This window comes from Malaya genurostris, chromosome 3 (assembly GCF_030247185.1).
Source record: "Malaya genurostris strain Urasoe2022 chromosome 3, Malgen_1.1, whole genome shotgun sequence".
NCBI classification, from domain to species: Eukaryota; Metazoa; Arthropoda; class Insecta; order Diptera; family Culicidae; genus Malaya; species Malaya genurostris.
The window spans coordinates 97,665,097-97,688,832 of record NC_080572.1 but is presented as its reverse complement, the minus strand read 5'-3'; the positions used below and the strand labels follow the sequence as shown (position 1 = coordinate 97,688,832).

At 38.4% G+C, this 23,736-nt stretch overlaps 4 protein-coding genes across 4 annotated transcripts; 2 read left to right on the top strand and 2 right to left on the bottom strand.

Annotated features, from left to right (window-relative positions):
• The first annotated feature begins 458 nt into the window (after nucleotides 1-458).
• Nucleotides 459-2,520, top strand: LOC131439233 (protein FAM98B-like). Its single transcript, XM_058609999.1, has 4 exons — nucleotides 459-814; nucleotides 865-1,225; nucleotides 1,281-1,754; nucleotides 1,882-2,520. Exons 1-4 carry the CDS (start codon nucleotides 783-785, stop codon nucleotides 1,996-1,998), a joined length of 984 nt encoding a protein of 327 aa, XP_058465982.1. The 5' UTR covers nucleotides 459-782; the 3' UTR covers nucleotides 1,999-2,520.
• Nucleotides 2,521-9,271: 6,751 nt separating this feature from the next.
• LOC131439228 (BUD13 homolog) lies at nucleotides 9,272-11,283 on the bottom strand. The gene is made up of 3 exons (XM_058609993.1): nucleotides 11,033-11,283; nucleotides 9,736-10,971; nucleotides 9,272-9,677 (listed from the first exon to the last, which is right to left on the bottom strand). Exons 1-3 carry the CDS (start codon nucleotides 11,146-11,148, stop codon nucleotides 9,314-9,316), a joined length of 1,716 nt encoding a protein of 571 aa, XP_058465976.1. The 5' UTR covers nucleotides 11,149-11,283; the 3' UTR covers nucleotides 9,272-9,313.
• A 7,211-nt stretch (nucleotides 11,284-18,494) lies between these two features.
• Nucleotides 18,495-20,286, top strand: LOC131439234 (rRNA 2'-O-methyltransferase fibrillarin). Its single transcript, XM_058610001.1, has 3 exons — nucleotides 18,495-18,708; nucleotides 18,927-19,276; nucleotides 19,522-20,286. Exons 1-3 carry the CDS (start codon nucleotides 18,696-18,698, stop codon nucleotides 20,107-20,109), a joined length of 951 nt encoding a protein of 316 aa, XP_058465984.1. The 5' UTR covers nucleotides 18,495-18,695; the 3' UTR covers nucleotides 20,110-20,286.
• LOC131439238 (ribonuclease H2 subunit C) lies at nucleotides 20,273-20,907 on the bottom strand. The gene is made up of 2 exons (XM_058610007.1): nucleotides 20,638-20,907; nucleotides 20,273-20,584 (listed from the first exon to the last, which is right to left on the bottom strand). Exons 1-2 carry the CDS (start codon nucleotides 20,789-20,791, stop codon nucleotides 20,295-20,297), a joined length of 444 nt encoding a protein of 147 aa, XP_058465990.1. The 5' UTR covers nucleotides 20,792-20,907; the 3' UTR covers nucleotides 20,273-20,294.
• Between the last annotated feature and the right edge of the window lie 2,829 nt (nucleotides 20,908-23,736).

The following is a 23,736-nucleotide window of genomic DNA, read 5'->3' as shown; positions in this document are numbered from 1 at the left end:
GTGTCATCTCAGCAATCTCACGGAGCTTCACTTTACGATCTTTCAATATAATTTTTGTCACTTCACTCACATTTTCCGGTGTAATGGCTTCCACAGGTCTACCCGAGCGTTCCGCGTCATTTGTGTCGGTACGACCACGTTTAAACTCGGCGAACCACCGACAAATCGTTGCTTTTGATGGACAAGAGTCCCGATGACATTTTTCAATCCATTGTTTCGCTTGCACAGTGTTTTTACCCATTAAAAACAATGTTTTATCAAAACACAAAACTCGGTTTTTTCCATTTTTAAACAAACTATAAAACGACTTTACTCCAACCTCGATAACTCAGCTGTTTCTGGTCGGATCGACTTAAAATTTTGACCCGTTTCAAGCAAAGGTTAGTACTCTAGAAAGACGTGGTTACTGGTTTACTACGAGCCCCATCTCTGCTTTAGTCACGGGATTTATTGATCCATGTGTTACTCATCATTAATAATGAACGTGTAATGCTAAAAAGTAATGATGTACAGTAATGCAGTAATGGCGAGCGTTTGAGCAGAAGTGTCATTACTTAGTAATGACACTTTTAATGATCGTGTAAGGGCCGCTACCGAGATTGGTTTTTGGCTTGATCATTTTAGATTTTTGAAAAAAATTACCTGGCATCCTTGTGTATCAGTACATGCCGCATTTTAAGTTGAATTTCGTTAGCGTGCATATATTTACTCACCTTCTACGTAGCTTATAATACATGACAATGCAATGAAACAAAATTCTAAATCGAAAAAAAAACTTGAATATGAAGACAGCAAGCTTTCTGTTAGATTTGGGGTAAGCATATTGACAAAAAATTGTATTTACGTTACACAATAACTCCCTAGTTACAAAACCACGGAGAATGATGAGCAACGATTAGAAGAAATAGTCCAAGCTGGATTGGCGAATGAAGAGTACCGCATGTTGGTACAGTGGCTAGCCAATAGCATTAAACAATATGTTGAAATAGATGAAGACATATCATCGGTAGATGACGTGCAATGTTTTGGTTTGGAACTGTCCTCATTCCTCAAAGAATTATGCTGTCCTTACCATGATCTTAGGGAAGGTCCATTATCAGAACGATATCGTCAGCAAAGTGATGCGTTTATGGTTGTAGACTTTTTGGCATGGGAACTGGCAACGCATATGATACTAAACAGAAAGAATAAAGCAGAAGATTTTAGTCAAACAAACTTGCAGCGGGTAAGCATCTAAAGACCTAAATTAACAATGCAATGCAAAATATTTCAAATTTAAGGTCGAACCAAACACAGCGACAAATCTGTTGCAAATCTCAAAAATTCTACAGATCGAGACTCAATCCATTATTCCAAATATATACGAACAAATAAATGATCAGTTGGACAACAACCCCGATACGATCAAATGTGAGCTTTTGTTCGCTCCAAAAAAGAAACTAACAGTGGACCAATGGAGATGGATTGAAAAAAATCATGAAGAGCTACATGAAGATCTCGAAATCCGACTACAGATGATGCTAAAAAGGCTAGATGTGTTGGTTTCCTGTTTTCAGTGGAAAAAAGAATACTCCTCTGAGGTGGCTAAAGTTTATCGACCACGACGTCGAATTATTCATGAACTTGCTACAAATATGTTGGAAAGTGATATCGCATTCCTGCTAGCAGCAGACAAAAGTTTATTAACTCAGGAAAGGGTTAGTTCGTCCCGGGCGAGGGGCACAGGAAAGAATATGTTTCAGGGATATCTTTCAGTAAGTGTGCTGACTAGAATGATTTTTAATTTAGCGACTGTGACTGCTACCACTCGGCAAAATAAACAGAGATTATACAATCTTAATGTCGGTACAAACATACCAAATAATTTAGTTTTCCTTACAGCTGCCTGATCGTGGTGGAACTTTAAAAACAGACCATGTTCCGGTGATGCCGATGTGGTCATCTCGTGAGGAAGGGCATGCTGATGAAAGTCTTCGGAAGAAATATCAAAAGCAGTAACTAGGCTCCGAGAGAAAAATTGTAGTAATTTATCAGTCCACATCCTAGCAGACTATCCGACAATCTGCTTGAGTGGGGTTCACTTCAAGCTAGTTGTGAGCCTACTAAAGCCGTTGATATGCATTAGACCATATAGCACACCAGCTTCCTCCATCAGCAGGCGCTGCTCTGAGTCAATCCTACTGGTTTCAGATACATTAGATTATATAGTAATAGTGGAGATAAATAGGGGCATACAGCATTTAAAAGTTTACTAACCACTATGTTACCCGGTGAACGACCACAATTAGAGTAAAGCCGGGTGTAAATCAACGATATAAAAAAAACTATGTTTATGGCTGAAAAAACGGTAAACAAAATTTGATGTATTTAAACAAGCAGTGTGAACACAATGATGTAATGAAAACCGCGAAAATGTTACCGCAGAGACGAGATTTGAATTTGTAGCTAACTCCTAACCGGGGAAATTGTTTTACTAATTAAACTACCCTGAATATGAAAACACATGAAGAGAAAGTCCAATTGACTAGTCGAAACTAAACATACTTCTTAGTCACTGTCGGTATTCATTTACAGTTCCGTATCGACGGAAACAAATTCAACAGAAACATACATCGATCACGCGTCTATTTTTCTCTTCTACTTTGTCGCACGATACTGATCCGAAATTTTGTTTTTGTCTATTTTGCTATCTACGGGGTACACACCATAATTTCATACATCTATTTAATGTTCTCCACTAGTGTGTGGTGGTTGGTAAACGACTGGACAATGCGCAATTCAGGCCCCAATGTAGTTCTTAGCCTCTTGTCCAGTAACTCCTATCCCTACCTCCCCGCGGTTCCGGCTGGGGTACGAGTAACCACAGGAAAGATCGGGTAACCAACCCCGGTGGGACTTTGGTCGTATGCTGACAGGGAAGGGGGCTGTGCCTTCTCTTTACAGAGAGCGAGCCTACCCGAGCGTCTGTTCCCCATGTTGGGGCGGCTCGAAACAGCGTCTGTTCTCCATGTTAGGAGCGGCTGATTACCGGCCTTGTGTCAGTGTGGGACTCTAAACAGTGCTGACACGATGGCCCTCCGGCAAGACAGGAGGTTGGTGCAGGCCTAACAAGCCGCCCGGAAAAAGGAAGTTACGAACAATCAAGAAAGAAATACGACTCGGAATAATCGGCAAAGACCTACGCGACGAACTAAGGACTACAAGGTTGGTACATGGAACTGTAAATCGCTTGGCTTCCCAGGATAAGACCGAATGCTGCATGATGAGCTTCAAATCCGCGGCTTCGATGTCGAAGCACTGCAGGAACTTTGTTGGACGGAACAGAAGGTGTGGAAAAGTGGGCATCGAGCGGCTACCTTCTACCAAAGCTGTGGCACAACCAACTATTCATTGACTTCAAAGCGGCATACGACACAATCGATCGACAACAGCTATGGCAGATAATGCACGAATACGGTTTCCCGGATAAACTGACGCGATTGGTCAAAGCAACAATGGATAGAGTGATGTGCTACGTCCGAGAATCTGGGGCGCACTCGAGTCCCTTCGAATCTAGGAGAGGGCTACGTCAAGGTGATAGACTTTCTTGTATCTTGTTCAATATTGTCCTGGAAGGTGTGATTCGAAGAGAGCATCCGTGCCTTGTGTGGCTGGCAACGAGCAGCCATGGACCGAGTTATGTGGAGACGTATGCTTGATACAGCAAAGGAAACCCCAGGTCTATAGCTGTTAGGTAAGGTGAGTACTTGTGTGTGGTAGCAATAGTGACGATTGTGATCCCGAAACACAATATTACAATTACAAACAATTTCCTTGGTTAGTGTAAAACATTTAATGTAAGTTTGGATTGATAACTCGAGCAAACGTCAAATTCCACAATCTGAAAGGTCGCCCACAAATCTTGCAATTAGGTATAGTGTTCCTTCGGGGAAGAACCCACAAATACAGACACTAACACAACTTTTTTCAAATTTGTCACTTGAGTGTTTAAACACTGAGAAAACTGAACGCACGAGATTCATAACTTGTTTCGTATGAACGGTTTTTTTATAAGCTCAAATCTGTTTCATACGATACATATAACTATCAGAAAACTGTGATTTGAATTTCATACCACGTTCTTGCAACAATTATTATGAGACATAGTGTAAAATTTACTGTCTGTGGCACGTATGATTTCGAAAAACTTGTTTGTGAAATGCGTTTGATTTAGAAATGAAATTTATACTACACACTTGTAAAAACTATAATAAATAAATCGATTATATTCCTAACGCGTTTCGTATGAACGATATTTTTTCATCTCTTTTCTTTTGTTCGAAGGAAATATAAGTATGTTCATGTATTACTTAAAACTATGATTTAAATTTCATACGAAGCCATAGCGAACATTATAAAAAGTGTTCTGTGAATTTTATTGTATGCAACTATCATCCACTTGTTTACAAAATGCTTGCGATTTTGTTATGAATTTCGTACGACGCGCTAATGAACTTGGAAATTCGGTGTAATATGGACGTGGATATCGGAATGGCGCAAAAGAAATGTAAGTTTAATAAGTTTTCTTGTATAGGTTTTGTTAAAAGAATTATTTCACAGGATCTATCAAACGTAATATTACTGGAGAAGGAGCACATTGCCCTGGAAAAGGAGGAGGAGGAGGAGGAGGATGATGATGAAGAAGTAAAAAGTGCAAGTGATCAGCAATACGAATACAATTCATCATTTTACGAAATTGATACGGGCGACTTTACCCGTTTGGGAACGCATAATAATAGGGAAGGAAGTAATGATCGCAAGAGCGAACTGAAAGTGCATGTAACAGAGCTTGATTGTCACGGCGATTTTACTGTGACTACAGGAACAACCGAAGATGTTGAGTTACTTTCGCCGGATGTATTAAAAAATCAACTTAATCAATTCATCTTTGGGGTGGCACTTCTCCGAGCAGCTAAAGAATTAGAGTTGTCTTCAGAAGGCCAAAAATTTGTCACAGACGTTGTGATAAAATATCATTTTTCCAGAAAGCGAAAGACAACAAGCGAACAGCTTTCGGAGTACGCGTCGGCTATCGTAAAGTTGTTTAGAAAGGAGCAAAAGGTAGTCAGAGTGGTAGTATCACTTTTTTTAGCTATTAAAGAATCATTTTACGTTTGCCTAGGATACATATTATATCCCGAAGAAAGGAAACCCTGGGGAAAGCTTTACAGCCGAATAAACTATATCAGACAAAGTGACCGGAAAAAATGAAAATTGAAGAGAGTCGCCAATCATCGTGCTCTGTTGTTCCGGAGACACTTAGTTCGGAAATTATTAAGGCAATTTCATGGTTGCAACTAAACCGACAGCCATGGGCGAGTCTAATGTTTCACTGGGAAATCACCTTTCCGGACAGGAATGTTATGCTTAGGGACAAAAGAAAATTCACTAAGCTTTTTAATAAATATTCACAAATTCAAGATGAGTTCGGCTATCAACTGGTGAATTTTAATTGTATAAGAATAATTTCACTAGAATAATATTGAATTCTACTATATACTATATCCACCATGGCTGACCGCGGAAGTGAGACATTTGAAACCGACCAAAAGAGCCGCTCTAAAGAGGTACTCTAAACATGGAGGTTTTCTCTGCGTAATCACTACGTGCAGATAAATCAGTTGTACAAGAAAACCGTTAAGCGTTGCCATGCCAACTACTTGAACAACGTACAACGAAAACTGAAATCAAATGAAATCAACATGTGACTGAGCAGAGGAAAGAATTCGGGTTACCCTCGTCAATGAACTTTGGAGATCGTACTGGTTCGTGCACACAGGAAATCTGCCAGATGTTTGCGGAAAAGTTTTCTAGGGTTTTTTCAAATGAAATCTTGACTCAGCAGCAAATTTCTGCCGCAGCACTTAATGTTCCCCTGTCTAATAACTTATTAAACTGCATCAATATTGACGAAGACTCAATACGGACGGCGATTGTAGGAATGAAAGCCTCAAATTCTCCAGGCCCTGACGGAATACCGGTAGTGATTCTTAAAAGTGCTCGCGTGGAGTAATCGCTCCCCTCTGCAAATTATTTCGGATGTCTCTCACTACAGAAGTTCTTCCCAATTTATAGAAAGCTTCCTTTATGTTCCTAGTCGACAAGAAAGGCGATAAAAAGGATATAAACAACTACCGCGGTATCACTTCCCTCAGCGCTGTACCAAAGCTGTTCGAAAAGGTTATACTGACACCAATTTTCAATCACTGCAAGCAATATATCGTCAATACTCAACACGGTTTCATGCCTAAGCGCTCAACAACCACAAACTTACTATCGTTTTTGTCTTATGTGATTGATGCAATGTCTAACGGTTTACAAACAGACGTTATCTATACAGATCTTTCCTCCGCTTTCGATATAATCAATCACGACATCACGGTTGCTAAATTGGACAGACTTGGATTCAGTCGTATCTTAGGAATCGTCGTTTAGCAGTTAAAATTTACGATCATACTTTCGGAGCGTTCCTCGCATCATCCGGAATACCACAGGGAAGTCATCTCGGACCGTTAATATTTTTACTGTTACTTATCGTTTGCTGATGATGTCAAGATCTATCACATCATCCGCAACTTAGAAGACGCAGCCTAACTCCACCGGCAATTGTTAATCTTCGCAGATTGGTGTAAAGTTAACCGTATGATTGTAAATCCAGACAAGTGCTCGGCCATTACGTTCACGAGGAGAAAAATGCCATTGCATTTCGAACACTTTCTGGATGAATCCTTGATTGGAAGATCGACTAGCGTTAAGGATCTTGGCGTCCATCTCGATGAACAACTTACATTCAAACATCACATCAGTTACATTGTAGCTAAAGCTTCCCGTAGCTTAGGATTCTTAATGAGAATGACTAAGCACTTTACAGACATACACTGTCTAAAATCGCTTTACTGCTCGCTTGTTCGTTCAACTCTCGAATATTGCTCGGCAGTTTGGAACCCATTCTACCTGCACGGTGCTTATAGAATTGAGGGAATACAGCGCAGGTTTGTTCGCTTCGCTCTTCGCCGATTGCCGTGGATCGATACTCATCAACTTTCTAGTTATGAAAGTCGCGGGTTATTAATGGGTCTCGACACATTACAAGTGCGACAAGAATTATCACGCGCTTTGATAATAGCAGATATATTCAACGGTAGGATCGACTGTCCCGTTTTGCTCAACGAAATTAATATTAACGTGCGACTCAGAGCTCTCCGCAACAGTGCTTTTCTTTGACTTCCTATACGACGTACCAACTATGGCGCAAACGGTTCTATTATTGGTTTACAGAGATCGTTCAACGGTGTTTCATCAGGGTATGATTTTAATGTCACGAAGCAGAATACGTACAAATTTTCTGAATATTATTAGGAATTATCATTAGGACCAAATTGCGTGTTGATTGTAGATAAATAAATAAATCTTATATATACGTGGGTGTACGTTATTTGACCGAAGTTTGCCTGGCCGAAATTTGTTTGGCATAACTTTTAATTAGCATAAATTTGTTTGACATAATGTCATTTGGCATAATTGTGGTTTGGCCTATTTTTTATAATTTCAGCTGTACATACAGGGTGATTTTTTAAGAGCTTGAGAACTTTTTTAAACAATAAAATGCATAAAATTTGCAAAATCTCATCGGTTCTTTATTTTAAACGTTAGATTGGTACATGACATTTACTTTTTGAAGATAATTTCATTTAAATGTTGACCGCGGCTGCGTCTTAGGTGGTCCATTCGGAAAATCCGCTTTTTTATCGACAAATTTTGTTCAGCGATGAGGCTCATTTCTGGTTGAATGGCTACGTAAATAAGCAAAATTGCCGCATTTGGAGTGAAGAGCAACCAGAAGCCGTTCAAGAACTGCCCATGCATCCCGAAAAATGCACTGTTTGGTGTGGTTTGTACGCTGGTGGAATCATTGGACCGTATTTTTTCAAAGATGCTGTTGGACGCAACGTTACAGTGAATGGCGATCGCTATCGTTCGATGCTAACAAACTTTTTGTTGCCAAAAATGGAAGAACTGAACTTGGTTGACATGTGGTTTCAACAAGATGGCGCTACATGCCACACAGCTCGCGATTCTATGGCCATTTTGAGGGAAAACTTCGGAGAACAATTCATCTCAAGAAATGGACCGGTAAGTTGGCCACCAAGATCATGCGATTTGACGCCTTTAGACTATTTTTTGTGGGGCTACGTCAAGTCTAAAGTCTACAGAAATAAGCCAGTAACTATTCCAGCTTTGGAAGACAACATTTCCGAAGAAATTCGGGCTATTCCGGCCGAAATGCTCGAAAAAGTTGCCCAAAATTGGACTTTCCGAATGGACCACCTAAGACGCAGCCGCGGTCAACATTTAAATGAAATTATCTTCAAAAAGTAAATGTCATGTACCAATCTAACGTTTAAAATAAAGAACCGATGAGATTTTGCAAATTTTATGCGTTTTATTGTTTAAAAAAGTTCTCAAGCTCTTAAAAAATCACCCTATATTTCCTTTTAATATTTGAATCGTTCAAACGATTTTGAACGAATCGAACATCAAATAAAAATATGTACAATTGAAATTATGCAAAACAATATGCCAAATGAAACAATATTTTTTTATTTTATACCAAATGATATTATGCCAAACAAATTTCGGTCCAATAACGTAGACCCCTTTCAAATAGTGCTTTTCTTTTAGTGCGTAACAAACAACGGCGTGAATGGCACTATTCTCGGTTTGATGAGATTGTTGAACGGTGTATAATCTTGGTACAATACGTAAAATATTTCTGAATAATTTTAGGAATTATCGTTCATGTTGTGCCTGCCCTATCGACCATGTTGTGCCCTACAATTAATCCTAAAAAATGAACAATGAGAACATCTCTCCTGCAAGGAAAAGCTTAACAACGAAATCTAGTATTTAAAAAGACAAGTTTTTTTTTAATTTTTATAACCGAACGAAGCGTACCGCGAATAACTGCCGAACTGAAAAAAAACAGACTTAGCAACTAGCTTAGAGCAGACCGGACAAACAAGGCGGTTACAGGATTGTATGCAAAAGGTCACCGCTTTCGACTGGTTATTGACCGACAGCAGCATGACGAGATTCAATGCATTTTTTTTTTTCAAAGAAAACTACAAGCGAGAGAACTAAAGCTTAACTCATTTTTCGAGAAGTTTGAGTAATTACAATCAGAATGTGAAAAATATCTATTTGAATTGTGATTTTATCTCAGGGCACAGGATTATTATAGAAAACTAAAGTTTATTGAACGTACTCACATCCGTTACATGTCCTCAACACTATACTTATAGGCTTCCTCTTCCACCGCTTTCTTCTTACTCGTCATTTCGAACCATTTCTTTTCGAAACCGTTGGAACGATCTACTCCATCCCAACGGTAACCGGGACGAATCCCAAATCGGTTGTCCGCAAACGATCCTTTATATAACGGTTTCTCAGGACGTCCTTCCTCGCGAGCCTTTTCCTTCTTCTTGCTACGAATGTAGTCCAGCATAGGATCGCCTATGCGTTCTTGTTTTTTAAGATGCTCATCGAGATCCTGGTCGTCAGCATATCTTGCAAGCGGTTTATTCATTTCATGTGCCGCTTCCTCCAGCTGCGCTTTGTATTCTTCGACTTGTTTCACACTGCAATAATATAATTTCAAAAATCCCACTCATTTCCAACGTACATCACAATACTCACCCCTTACCCCATCTGGTATAAATTTCTTTCTTCTTCTCATTTCGTTTGCGCTTTTCGAAATCCTTCCGAAGCTCTTCCTCGATATCTTCACGCCGCTTGCCACGTTTTTCCCGAACAACCGTTTTTGCGTACCGTCCCGACGTTTCGTCAGACATTTTTTCGAATATCTCATTCTCTCTTTGCCGGAATTTGTCATTTTCTACTTTCATCGCTCTGGCATCCTGTAATCCTGCTACTTTTCCATCTAAAGTAGTCATCATTTTACGGGAAGAAGGCCCCGCTTCAGAGACATCATCGCGTGGTTCTCGCTTTATTCGCACTGCCGGTGGACTTTCCCGTTCAATTTTAATTCGTCGAGATGGGATTGGATCAGAATCGTCGAACCGGGTTCTGTTTTTTTGTCGTGGTGGGCTTTCATCCGAATCTAAAACTTCCTGTTTGATTTTCGTGTGAAGTTCTTGGGAACGCTTATGTTTAGATTTATCGCGATCTGACAACTGCCTACGCCTCGGTGGACTTTCATCAGAATCTTCTCTCCTACGAGCAACATTTTCATCAGAACTTCGTGTTTCACTTCGAGAGTTTTGACTGTGGCTCCAATTTCGTTTTCTTTGTGGGCTGTGATCTCGCCTATATTTACTGTTCAAATCACGATTAGAGGCATCTCTGCGAGATTTATCATTCGATACTTTTCTTGGAGGACTCTGATCAGAATCAGAGCCTTTCCTAGATTTGTGTAGGCTATTTGAGCCATATTGTTTTCTGTGTCTCGCAGGACTTTCATCCGAATCTGGATATTGTCGACTCGGTGACTGGCGCTTTTCCCGTCTTGGCGAAAGTCGTTCTTTTTCTCGTCTCTTTGGGCTTGCATCAGAATCCCTTCTGACATATTTCCTCCTCGGAGGACTCTGGTCTAATTTTGAATTAATATTAGTTCTTCGTAATGGACTTTCATCAGAGTCATTTTCTCTAGCTAATTCATTATTCTTTCTCTGGATCTTGGTGGTAGTAGAAATAGACGTTTTTCTAGCATGACCCCAACCTTCTTCACTATCAACAGTCAGCTTTTTCCACTTACTACTGTTGAAATCCTCCTTTGCCTTCAGTTCTGGAGGTCGCTCATCAATTATACCCACAATCTGAGGAGCTTCATCACCTTGGGCGAACAAGTCCGATTCGTCTTCGTTGTGCTGCTGTTGATGAATAGCAAAATCATCGTCGTCTATAATTTTAACACTAAAATAGTGTAATCATTAATACAAGTATCATTACATATTTCTTTTAATAATATACATACTTTACTTTGCCAGTATGTTTATCCTTTTTCTTCTTTTTCTTTTTTTTATCCTTATCATTTGAAAGGTATCGTTTTAGATACTCTTTCTGATCTATTTTATTTTTCGTGACACTCATCGTACTAGTGGAACCAACATTAAACTAAATAAAGCCCTATACTTCCTTTACGCGACAGTGTAAACTAATAAAAACTATTATTAAGGCAGCAAAAAGTTTATAATCGTATGTCAGGGTGTACATTGCACTGGTGATCAGTTTTTATTGGCTGTCTACACTGAAAATTGATTTTACTTATTTTTTCAGGAGAAATTACTCATTGTCGAGCTACCCAAAATTAGGTCGTTATCTACTCAAACTTTGACTTGATCGAAAAAAATGGGTAGTGAGCTTTACCAAAGTTGCCATGACAACACTTTGGGCAAACTAAAATATACCTGAATAAAGAAGTCATCTCTCGTTACACACAAAAAATAATGTTGGTTAATCTAATGGCGTTTTCGTTTTTAATTTGCACTACACCGGTGCAGTGCTACACTGAGGTATGAATAAACGAACAAAAATGACGAAAACATAAACAGTAACCATTGACTACAATAAACGATTCCATTGCACAGAGCTACACCAAACTTTTGATGAGTGCTACACCAGTGGTATCAGTGCAGAAAAAGCGTAGCACTGGTGTAGTGCAATTGATAAAAACGAACGGTTTCAGTGCAGCTTTCGCTACACCAGTGTAGTGCAATTTAAAAACGAAAACGACATAAGAAGATCGTTGGTAAATTTGAGAGCTTTTGTTGGTTCTTTTTTTTGCAGAGAGTAAAAACTATCAATTTAAGGTAGCGCTTCGCCGTGGTCACGGGAGTTCGCTGCCTATCCCGGGGTTTCACGCACTTTACCCAAAATTGTGAGAAAACGGGGAAAAAAACAAAAATTCCAAGATTTCGTGCGAGTTTTAAAAATTAAATGAGTTTTTCCTTATTCTTTCGCACGCACACAATGTCAACGCATGCATTGGGGTGTGTAAAATGCCACATGCGGTAGACGCTAAGAACATTTCTTTTGTTTTCGTTGTCCGTTCTCTCTGCGTAAACGTTGGATATAGATGAGGAGAAAATGTAACTAAGTGTTACTACTTTGTAAAATAATTTCTATTCATGTTTCAGTAGAACCAGAAATCAGTAATGATTTTCATCGCTACTAGCTTTGACGCTTTGTTGAAACCGTAGCACATCCCTACATATGCGAGTTGTTTATAGCGAGAAAAGGAAAAAAGAAAACAAAATGTTTAACAAAACTCGCACGAAATCTCGCGAAAGAAAAGCTTTCTAGCTGGTATTTTTCGCCAAATGCATAGTAAGATCATTTACCTACAATCGTATGTTTTTGATTTTTCGTGAATCGGGCTAGTATTGGAGAAATTTGCAATTTTGCGTGAAATTTCGGCGACAAAGCAAAAGGAAGCAGTGAGTTGTCTCGCTTCGACCTGACCACGGCGAAGCGCTACCTTAAGAACTGAAAAACTTTTATTTCGAAAGTTGTTCTACATTGAGCATAAAAAGCTATTCTTTTCAATTTAGATCATGTAAATATATAAAAATACACTATGCCGATTCAGTGTTGCTTGCCCACATTATCGAAATGACTGAATGAGTAAAGAATTCTTACTCGACTACTCGATTTTTCAGTGTCTAGTATTTTCGCCTGAGTTGGGTGCTCGATCAATCCGATTGGCACATTATCGCAAAGCTGATTCACCGGTAGCGAGACCTGCCAATGAAAAATGGAACCAAGAAAAGGAGGATTCTTTCGGAAATTTTCATATCGGCAGTAGTGATTTGCAACATTTGACAATATGCCAATTGACAGTGACAGTATACACGCTCGTTCAATGTTATTGTCGCTGCAGCACTAATCTGCAATTCGCTGGACAGTCCAGCGCAGCGACGTTGCCGAGCGACGTCAGTTGAACTGCCATTTCCTATACATCAACTGATAGAACCATGTTACTTTACACATATTTTGTTGTCTTGTTTATGAACCACGTGCTTCAACATAAATGAATACATTGTCTTGCCTCCACTATCGAAGCACATAACGATGGAATATTACTTTCTGAATGCTCTTAAAGTTGATAATGTATGTTCGGGAATCAATGGGTTTGACACTGAACGTTACAAGGGAGTGAATTTTCGTACAATTATGAATGATTAATATATCGCATGACAGTCTACATACCATTGGTGCACAGTGAACTTCACTGGAGCAACATAATCAGGCGAGAGAGGCGTCGCTTCCAATTTTTATCTGCATGCACAATATAGTTTTACTCACTTTAGTTAAAAGTGGAACTACTCTATAGTGAGTAAAGCTTGTTTACTCACTTTTAAGTAAATATGGTATTTGTCAAATTCTGAGTAACATTTACTCAGTGCTACAAATGGGAAAATTAGCTCGAGTGAGTAAATATTACTCAATATCATTCGAATTGAATAAGGAATTCTTTGCTTTAAACAAATACTAACTTACTTTTATCCAACGAACGAAGGAAGCCGCTACCTGTTCATCGGTCATTGGAAAGGATCCGTCTGCCTTCCTACGTTGCCCACGTACTGGCATTTTGTACAGCATTCGTAGAAATGCTAATATATTCTTGTACAGAAAAAATAAATAAAATATTTGCTATATGACTGAACACTTTCTTACCATCTTCAACCTGCGCGAATTGCTTCGAGGTGTATAGTAAACAGAGATGCCATTTATACAGATTTATCTGTATTATACAGATTCTAACATGCGCATACAGATTTCATACAGAATGCAGATTTTATACAGATTTTCTCAACTTAATACAGATTTATACAGATTTCACAATAAAATTGGAAAGAAAATATTTTTTTTATCTGAGCTCTGTTCGGTAGCTCAAGACGAGAAAAAAGTTTCGTAATCAATGGGCAAATCACAAACTGATCTGAAAATCTTAAAATGGTGTTGGTATTTGAAGTTGAGCGCTTAGATCCAACATCAACTTACCAAGACAAAATCATGAAAGTATATGAAATCGAAATTGTTTTAGTTGATTCTGATTGTCGATGAAAATTTAATTTTGTCGTATATTATTGAATTTCTCATTATTAAACCAAGAAATGTTGGAATAACATTACCTCACCTTATTTTCATTATACCAAATTCTGTTTTTTGGTGAATACAGATATATACAGATTTTTCATTCAATGTAATACAGATTTTCTATGAAAATATCCGGCATCTCTGATAGTAAGCATTTCCATAATGTGCCCTTATAATCTTATAATTTTCACACAACATTTTCAACGCACTGTGAGTAAAACTTGTTGTCAATTTAAAAACTGAGTAGAAGTTACTCAGTCTTCTAAATCAATATTACTCACTTTTTGACATTTGAATTAAATAAGCAAATGTGAGTACAAATTACTCACTTGAGAGTAACATTGAATGAGCGTGTAAATATAATTGAGTTTTCGCTCATTTTACGAATGTGTTAGTGTAAAAGTTTGATGACTTACGCCATTTTATTACACTCCAGCATAAATCAAATAAACATAGATTTCTCACAGTACGGTGACACTAACAGCACCTCTAGTGACAAACGGGTGTACTTTTTTCCATTAGCTACCGTGGTTGTGTTAAATGCGCAGGCAACTTTTTGCATGTATTTTAGGAGCATTTACGCACCCATTCTCCACCAGACGGTGCTTTTGGTGTCACGGGTTTCTCAACTACATTACTATTACACTGGGAAATCTATGTTTATTTGATTTATGACTCCAGCTAGAGTGATAGATGATGCTGACCAAGGTAGGACTTTTTGGTTCATTTTCAGAGAATTTCAACAATTTATGCTGGAATTCTAAAAGAACTGGTTATTTACTAGTTCTGTGTATCCGAAAAACTTGAAGATTTAAATTCATATATATATCATATTTTTTATGTAGAAATAAACTAAAAATCAGCGCGAAATCAAAAAACGGGAAAGCATAAGAAGAAAACGAATAGACAATTCAGTCCGTATCTTCTCACTCAATTCCGACAGATTTCCAAATCAAACGGTTGTAGGCGAAATTCATTCAGAATCGGTTGTTGCACTGGAAGTGGAATTTATTCGGAATCATACATGATTTCAACATGGAATTTCAAATGAAAATATTTCGCTGATTCTGAATTCATTCGGATCTGATAATGTGGGAGGTTGTTCAAAAGTATTATCGCCGTTATTTCAAAAGTTTATACTCTTGAATTCAATTGTTTCGAAATAAATAAAACTTTCAACTGTAAATTTTACACTTATTTTGAAAGTTTTTCTGGTTGAAATTATGATTTTTTTGCCTCTTAGAAGCAAAGTTGGACGTTTTCATTGGTACAATAATATTTCTTTGTGTATGCCTGAGATGAGGAGATGCACTTTAGTTGATTTTGGGTAGGTTTTCATTATTTGAACCTTTCTTAAGATGATCGAATTTACACAGGTTCTTACCCGCTTGTGAGGAATTCCGGCAACCGTCAGAAGGTTGGCTGCATTCCGGCTGCTGTCAAAATTATCCAGGCGAAGTTGCGTCATTATCTCGCCGTACGTGTCTTGTTTATTTCTGTCTTCTTCATTAGACGAGGTAAATGAGGTTTAAATGTGGATATGTATGGTAGTGGAAAAGCAATGTTATTGGCAATAACATTTTCCATAATTAATATATATGATGGGCAATAACTTATTGCCTTTCATATGTACTTTTTTATTGAAAAAATAAAACCAAGATGCTGAAAATGTAGAACCGATTCAAAACGGTTCTGCCAATCTTATATGGCAGGAATCCGACAGAAACATAACCGTTAATAACCGCTAGGCGAAATTTTCTGCCAGAAACGGTTGTTGCATTTTTGCCAGACTTGGTCAATGCAACGATGGATAGAGTGATGTGCTACGTCCGAGTATCTGGGACGCTCTCGAGTCCTTTCGGATCTCGGAGAGGACCCGGCAAGATAATGGACTCTCTTGTATCTTGTTCATTTCTTCCGAAAGTCCGTAAAACTTTTTGGCTCCGCCGACGATATTGATATTGTGACACGTAACCTTGAGAAGATGATGGAAACATACATCGAACTGAAAGCTGAAGCTAGGCATATCGGACTGACCATAAATGCGTCAAAAACAAAATACATGAGAGGAAGAGGCTCTAGAGAAGAAATACTACGCCTCCCACCACGAATATTGATAGACGGTGACGATATCGAGGTGGTTGACGAGTTCGTGTATTTGGGCTCACTGGTGACCGCCGATAATGACACCAGCAGAAAAATTCAGAGACGTATTTTGGCAGGAGATCGTGCCTACTTTGCACTCAGAAAAACCCTTCGATCGAGAAAAGCTCACCGCACCACGAAACATCTACAAAACGCTCATTAGACCGGTTGTTCTCTATGGCCATGAGACGTGGACTATGTCGAGAGGCTCAACGCGCCCTCAGTGTTTTCGAAAGAAAGGTACTAAGGACCATCTATGGCGGAATTCAGATGGAAGACAGAACGTGGAGACGATGTATGAATGACGAATTGCAACAGCTGCTAGGAGAACCACCCATCGTACGGACAGCTAAAATCGAACCTCTACGATGGGCTGGACATGTCATAAGGATGTCGGACGACAACCCAGTGAAAATGGTTCTTGGATCAAATCCGATCTGTACAAGAAGAAGAAGAGCGCAGCGAACAAGGTGGATCGATCAAGTGGAGGGTGGTCTCCGAAGCATCCGTGTCTTGAGTGGCTGGCGACGAGCAGCCATGGACCGAATTATGTGAAAACGTATTCTTGATACAGCAAAGGACACCCCAGGACTATAGCTGTTAAGCTCATTGTCATTGTATGTTCACATTAGCGCTGATATCAAGTGATATATAACCTGAAATAGTTATAAGATCATGTACAAAATAAATGTATTTTATTTAATGTAATTTAAAATAGCAACTCGCTTGATAAAAACAGTGTTTAGATTAACTAATGAGTACCAACATACTAATATGATATTCGAAATGTATTAGGTTTAAACTACTATGTATTGTGGATGCCACGGCGAAGAAAAACTTATGTATATTGCCTATGAAATAAACGTATTTATGAAAAAAAAAATCAAGTGATATGGGATATAATGGATATACGATGATATCATGTTCCATATCACTTGATATCCCATACAATTTGATGTCAACGCATATCATCATTTCTGCATGATATTCGTAATATCATGAATGATATCATGTCGAATTGTCGAAAGTTGCGGCTAGAAACCTGGATAATGGCATGAACAATAAACAATCATTATAATTTTGATTTTATCAACGAATATTGGTGTTCGAAGACCGATAAATGAGAAATTTCAATTATTGTCAAACGATATCATATCGTTCATATGTGAACACTTCGACGTGATATGCATATTATCTCGGTATAACCACCTCCTGCTATGGAAGCTGGTTCCTGAAACCGACGCATTTTGTTTTGGTGGCGTTGTTGTCAACAATATGTTAAGCTACGTTCATACCATACAATCAAACCACATTGGTGTCAAAAGTAAATTTCTTCAAACCCAATATAAATAAACTCTGGTCTTGTATTCTCTATAAAACAATTAATTTGACCTCTTTTTGAATAAGAAAAAGTAATTGTGGTTTGTTATAGTTTGATTATATTCCATCGAAATTGTTTCCTTTTTGAGGTTTCTATGCCCGGTGAAAACTGAACGGCGGCCCTACTGAAAAATGGGTGGCCAACACGTTTCCTGATGAAAACAAAACAGTATGTAAAAGCGATTCACACGCAGCCTCAAGCGACTATCACCTGCATGGAACGAATACGGAACAACAACATTAATTGTAAGCAATTCATATGAGAGGACACTAAGTCTAGTTCGCGGACATTTTAACGTCGGATACGTGAGCAATATTCGGCTAAAAAAATTATAAAAATAATTTGGACGTCGACGGAAGTTGATTGATCGTCTGAAACGTGTTTAATGCATGCGTTTCCTGATGAAAACAAACCAATCTCATTTGCATTTGTGGTTGTAAGTGAGCTGTCAGAGAGCCTAATGTTGGTGCAACCGCATGAAGAAATATGTGAACATGTGAACACTGCTTAAACATAACATTTGACAGCGAACTAGAAACAAAGAACCAAAATTTTCGGCTTCAAGCCAATTGTATGCAGATGACAATCGTGCCATCGGGATGGGTATAACTAGAGTGCCTTTAACCTATAACTATGATTATAGTCACTCTAGGTATAACAAGTGATATAAGCACCAATGTGAATACGGTATTAAAATGTGAGCAGAAAAATGGAGATCTGTGAAAAACAGATTAATATGAGAACCTGGCACCTCTGCCTGAAATGTTTCACAATTCAGTTATGTCAAATGACATTATTGTGGTTTCTTTTATTTGTCGTTGCTTACTTGATCGTCGTTCATAAACGTAAAACAAATCGAAGCGCGTGTACCGCATGTTTCCAATTTTCTAAACTAACCGGCGGTTTTTATTATTTTCGTATAAAGTAATATTTTCTTGGTAGAGTTGGCTGTGCCACAACACTCACTTAAAGTGGTAGTTTAAGTACGTGATAAAAGATTATTTTCGATTGAATGGGTAAACCAGGTAGGCAATAATTTATTCCTGAATAATGCTGAAAGAAGTTATTGCTATATTTTCTCTAAATTTGAGCATTCATTTATTTGTACATATACTGTATTTGAGATCTGTTATATGTTTTATCTATTATTACAACATGCTGAACAAAACAACCTAATATCGGAAGTTATTGAATACCGCATTGTTTCACATAACCTCACTCTGTATGTTTTATATTTGTCTAGGATTCTCCCCCCGTGGCGGCGGTGGTGGTCGTGGTGGAGGTGGTGGTCGTGGTGGTCGTGGAGGTTTCGGTAGTCGCGGAGGAGGTGGAGGTGGTCGTGGAGGAGGAGGCGGACGTGGTGGCTTTGGAGGACGCGGTGGAGGAGGTCGTGGTGGTCCTGGTGGACGCGGTCGAGGTGGTGGTCGCGGTGGCGGTGCTAAGGGTGGTGGCTTTAAGGGGGGGAAAACTGTAGTGATTGAACCACATCGTCATGAGGGTGTTTTCATTGCTCGCGGGAAAGAGGATGCTCTGGTCACGTTGAATCTAGTACCTGGATCAGAAGTTTACGGCGAGAAACGAATATCCGTTGAGGTTAGTATTATGTTTTATTATCAATGTTTAAATGAAATTTTCAATTATGATGAGTTATTGCACAGGGGTATTGAATTGGCAGAAATGTGGCCAACGACAGAATGTTCATCGGAAGCAGGAGCCTGAGGCACACTGCTTTTGAGTCATTTTGTTGTATAACTTGCTATCTGAATTTAATGTTATAGTGTATGCAATTGTTTTTATTGAATTATTATTCACATTAATTGATTTTCATCGTTTTTCAGACGAACGGAGAGAAAAACGAATACAGAGTGTGGAATCCGTTCCGATCAAAACTGGCTGCTGCAGTGCTTGGGGGAGTAGAGAAAATTCACATGCCCCCTGGTTCGAAAGTATTATACTTAGGGGCTGCATCTGGTACTACAGTGTCGCACGTCTCTGATATTGTCGGACCAGAAGGTTTAGTCTACGCCGTAGAGTTCTCACATCGCTCGGGTCGAGATTTAATAAATGTGGCCAAAAAACGAACCAACATTATACCTATTATCGAAGACGCTCGTCATCCGCATAAGTATCGGATGCTGGTGGGTCTTGTGGACACAGTCTTCGCAGATGTTGCCCAACCGGATCAGGCACGTATCGTTGCCTTGAATTCTCATCAATTTCTGCGAAATGGCGGTCATTTTGTGATTTCCATCAAAGCATCCTGCATTGACTCTACTGCTGTCCCAGAAGCAGTTTTTGCATCGGAAGTGAAAAAATTGCAGGCTGAAAAACTTAAGCCTCAGGAACAGATTACTTTAGAGCCGTATGAACGCGATCATGCCGTTGTCGTAGGTGTGTACAGACCACCACCGAAAAGTACATCATGAATTATTGTAGCTATTAAGTCCTATTTTTTTTCTTTTAAAGTTTACGTTTCAGTAATGTTATGACTAGAAACATGTTTCTAACAGCAAAGATTCACAAACTAATGCTTTTGTGAGATGCAAATAATATAAGTATAGTACCCAAATAAATGTGACACGCGAGAAAATTCAAATGAAACAAAAATATTTTATTCTTTCTTAGTTATCAATTTGTTCTCTTTATTGACTGAAATAGGCTCGTGTAGAGCTTCTGCAAGCTCCATCCAGTCCAGAGCCTTCACAAAAGGATCATTCTTGGAGGGAATTTTATCGTAGTTCCAGTAGGTGAATCGTTTAAATGCACCACCAAACGAGAAATTACGATCTTCCTCAGAGGATAAGGGTTTTTGCGTTTCCTGAAAAATTAGTCCACTGTATCCGATTGGAAGGTTAATCTGTTTGCCTCGCAAAGGAAAGCCTCGAAGACTGTTTACAAGTGCTGAAATAAACGATGTTACTTTTATTTTTGTCCAAATGTCGAAACCTACATACTTTCGTCTTCCAACTGCTCAGTGTAGGACTCAAAATACTGATCAACTTTTGCTGGCCCATCACCACGAATTGTTGCCGGTATGTAATGCAGCTTCGGTGGGTTAGAAAAACTGGTGTCTACGTCAGATGGTTTGAATTTTAAATTTATCGACATTGTTTCTTAGCATAAAACGGAGGTGAAATATAGAAATCGCTAATAACTATTTAGGCAAGACTATTGTTGTATGTGTTTGCAATTGGCAAGACTTGTTGATAAGAAACCGCGGGATCTTTTTTTACACGCTCGTTTAATGTTACTCTAAAGTGAGTACAATTTCACTCACTAGCGGCCCTTACACGAGTCATTAAAAATGTCATTATTAAAAAATAATATCATTTTAATGAACGTGTAGTGGTGCACTAATGACGAAATTTCTAACAAATTTGAATTACACTGAAAATCATTTCTACCTATTTTTTGAGGAGAAATCACTCATTGTTGAGCTCTCCTATAAGCTACCCAAAATTAGGTCGTTATCTACTCAAACTTTGAGTTGATCGGTAAAAATGGGTAGCGTGCTTTGTTATGGCATAACACTTGTACTAAACATACATTTACCTACACTTTGAGGTCATCACTCGTTACCCAAAATTGGGGAGATGCACTTTAGTTGATTTTGGGTAGGTTTTGACCCAAAATTAGGTAGCGGCTGGTAAGAGTGTACATCATTTAAATGACATCATTTAAAATTACATTTTTAATGTTCGTGTAAGGGCCGCTACTTTCGTTAAAAGTGGAACTACTCTATAGTGAGTAAAGCTTGTGTACTCACTTTTGAGTAAACATGGTATTTGTCAATTTCTGAGTAACATTTACTCAGTGCTACAAATAGGAAAATCAGCTCGAGTGAGTAAATATTACTCAACATCATTCGAAATGAATAAAGAATTCTAATAAGGAATTCTTTGCTTTAAACAAATACTGACTCACTTCCATCCAATGAATGAAGGGAGCCGCTACCTGTTCATCGGTCAATGGAAATGATCCGTCTGCCTTCGCTACGTTGCCCACGTACTGGCATTTTGTGCAGCATTCGCAGAAATGCTGATATATTCTTGTATAGAAAAAATAAATAAAATACTTGCTATATGACTGAACCCTTTCTAACCGTCTTCTACCTGCGCGAATTGCTTTGAGGTGTGTAGTAAGCATTTTGATAATCTGGTTCCGTCTCCGACAAATTTTCACACAACATTTTCAAAACACTGTGAGTAAAACTTGTTGTCAATTTAAAAACTGAGTAGAAGCAAAGACATCATATTAACAAGATATCCAGCTCTCACATTTCCCGAACAAATCATTGGCAACAACATTTTTTTGCGAGCATGGCGCCCTCAGGTGAGTTCGCATCGAATCTCGTACACAGAAGTAGGGAAGAGAAATGTCAAATTCGTGCGCGCCAAAATAGCAGCACTGCGCACCCATACAATTGACATGATATGTTGAATGTGACACCGTGCGATGGCGTTGCTGAACTGAAGATTGATTTCGCTCCAAGCTGACATGGTCTGGTAGAAGTTACTCAATCTGCTAAATCAATATTACTCACGTTCTGACAGTTGAATTAAATAAGCAAAAGTGAGTACAAATTACTCACTTGAGAGTAACATTGAATGAGCGTGCTCGGTATTCGAAAATTAAAGCAATTCAGGAGCATCAATCTCTCTGTTGATCAACTTAGCAATTACCAACGCCTGTGGAGTTGCAATAAACATAAAAATGTTTTGGTGAATGCATTTATTTATTATATGTTAATGCTTAAAAACAATTAATTGAGCTTTTATCACAGACTAACAGACAGGACACTCAAATTAGATTCTTCAATCATTTTAACGGTCATTTCGAATATTCCTTTATTTGGGACAGTACTCACATGTGTCATGATGGCGCCACGTTACCCTATCAAAAACATCCTGTCTGTCATCTAGACTGTGTTTATTTTTTCATTTACCAACAGAGTTGCCATTCATACAGAATTTCCTGTAATGTATTGATTTGTTTACGTCCATGCGAATTTCATGCAGGATACATATTTAATACATATTGCCAAAACTATATACATAATTGTGCCTACTTCTCATCCTCCAACGCAATACAAAATCGAACCCGTTTTGTTACAATATTTACTTGCTTCTGGTCTGCCGCCACTTAATTTCGGGTGAAAACTACCAACACAATAAAAAGTAGTCTTGATGAACAACGTTGAGTCAAATAAATGGTTATCCTCTCGAAAAAGTTAAATGTATTATCAACGTAATCCAATAATTTATTGTGTCGATTCATTCTCAAATATGTTGATGAAATCAGGCATCCCTGCAAGCAGCTGATCGGTGTTGACAAGCGAGGGGAAACCAACTAGTAAAAAAACTTTTACATAACACAAGGGGTGTACAGATAGTAAATAGTTCGCGCAGTACAATATAGGTGGAACTAGTGCATCACGAAAAATTATTTTTAAAAGAATTTACTGATACTGTCATGTCTGTTAGTCTGTGCTTTTATGACAAAACACGAAATATCTCATGTTGAACTCAAAATCGATTCCATTGGTGACGTATTACCGGATGTTTTGGAAACCGGAAAAAGTCAAGTTGGATAGAAATGAAGACAAACACGAGAAAAGGTCCTAAGTGCAAATGACAGTTTCTCTTTGTTTACTTTCTCTTTCGAGTATAACGGTCCAATCAGCAATCTTTCCATCTAACACTTCACATAGGATTATAGCAAAAACCATCAACTTTCGATATGCACTGTAGAATTTGTTGGAAATTACTGGAATTTGTCGTAATAATTGAAAGAGAAAGTAAACCAAAAGAAACTGTCACTTGCACTTGGGACCTTTTCTAATGTTCATCGAGAAATACTTAGTGCGACCACAGTGTGGAACACAACAGTTCATTCTTCTCGCAAAACTAAACATACTTTCGAGTTTAACCTAATTTAACAAATCTTTTTTTAATTCACTAGAAAGAAAAACGGCTTGATGCTGATTTTAATTACAAAGTGCGGCCACTATGAACAACAATATTATTGTCAATCCAAAATATTGTCAATACCGT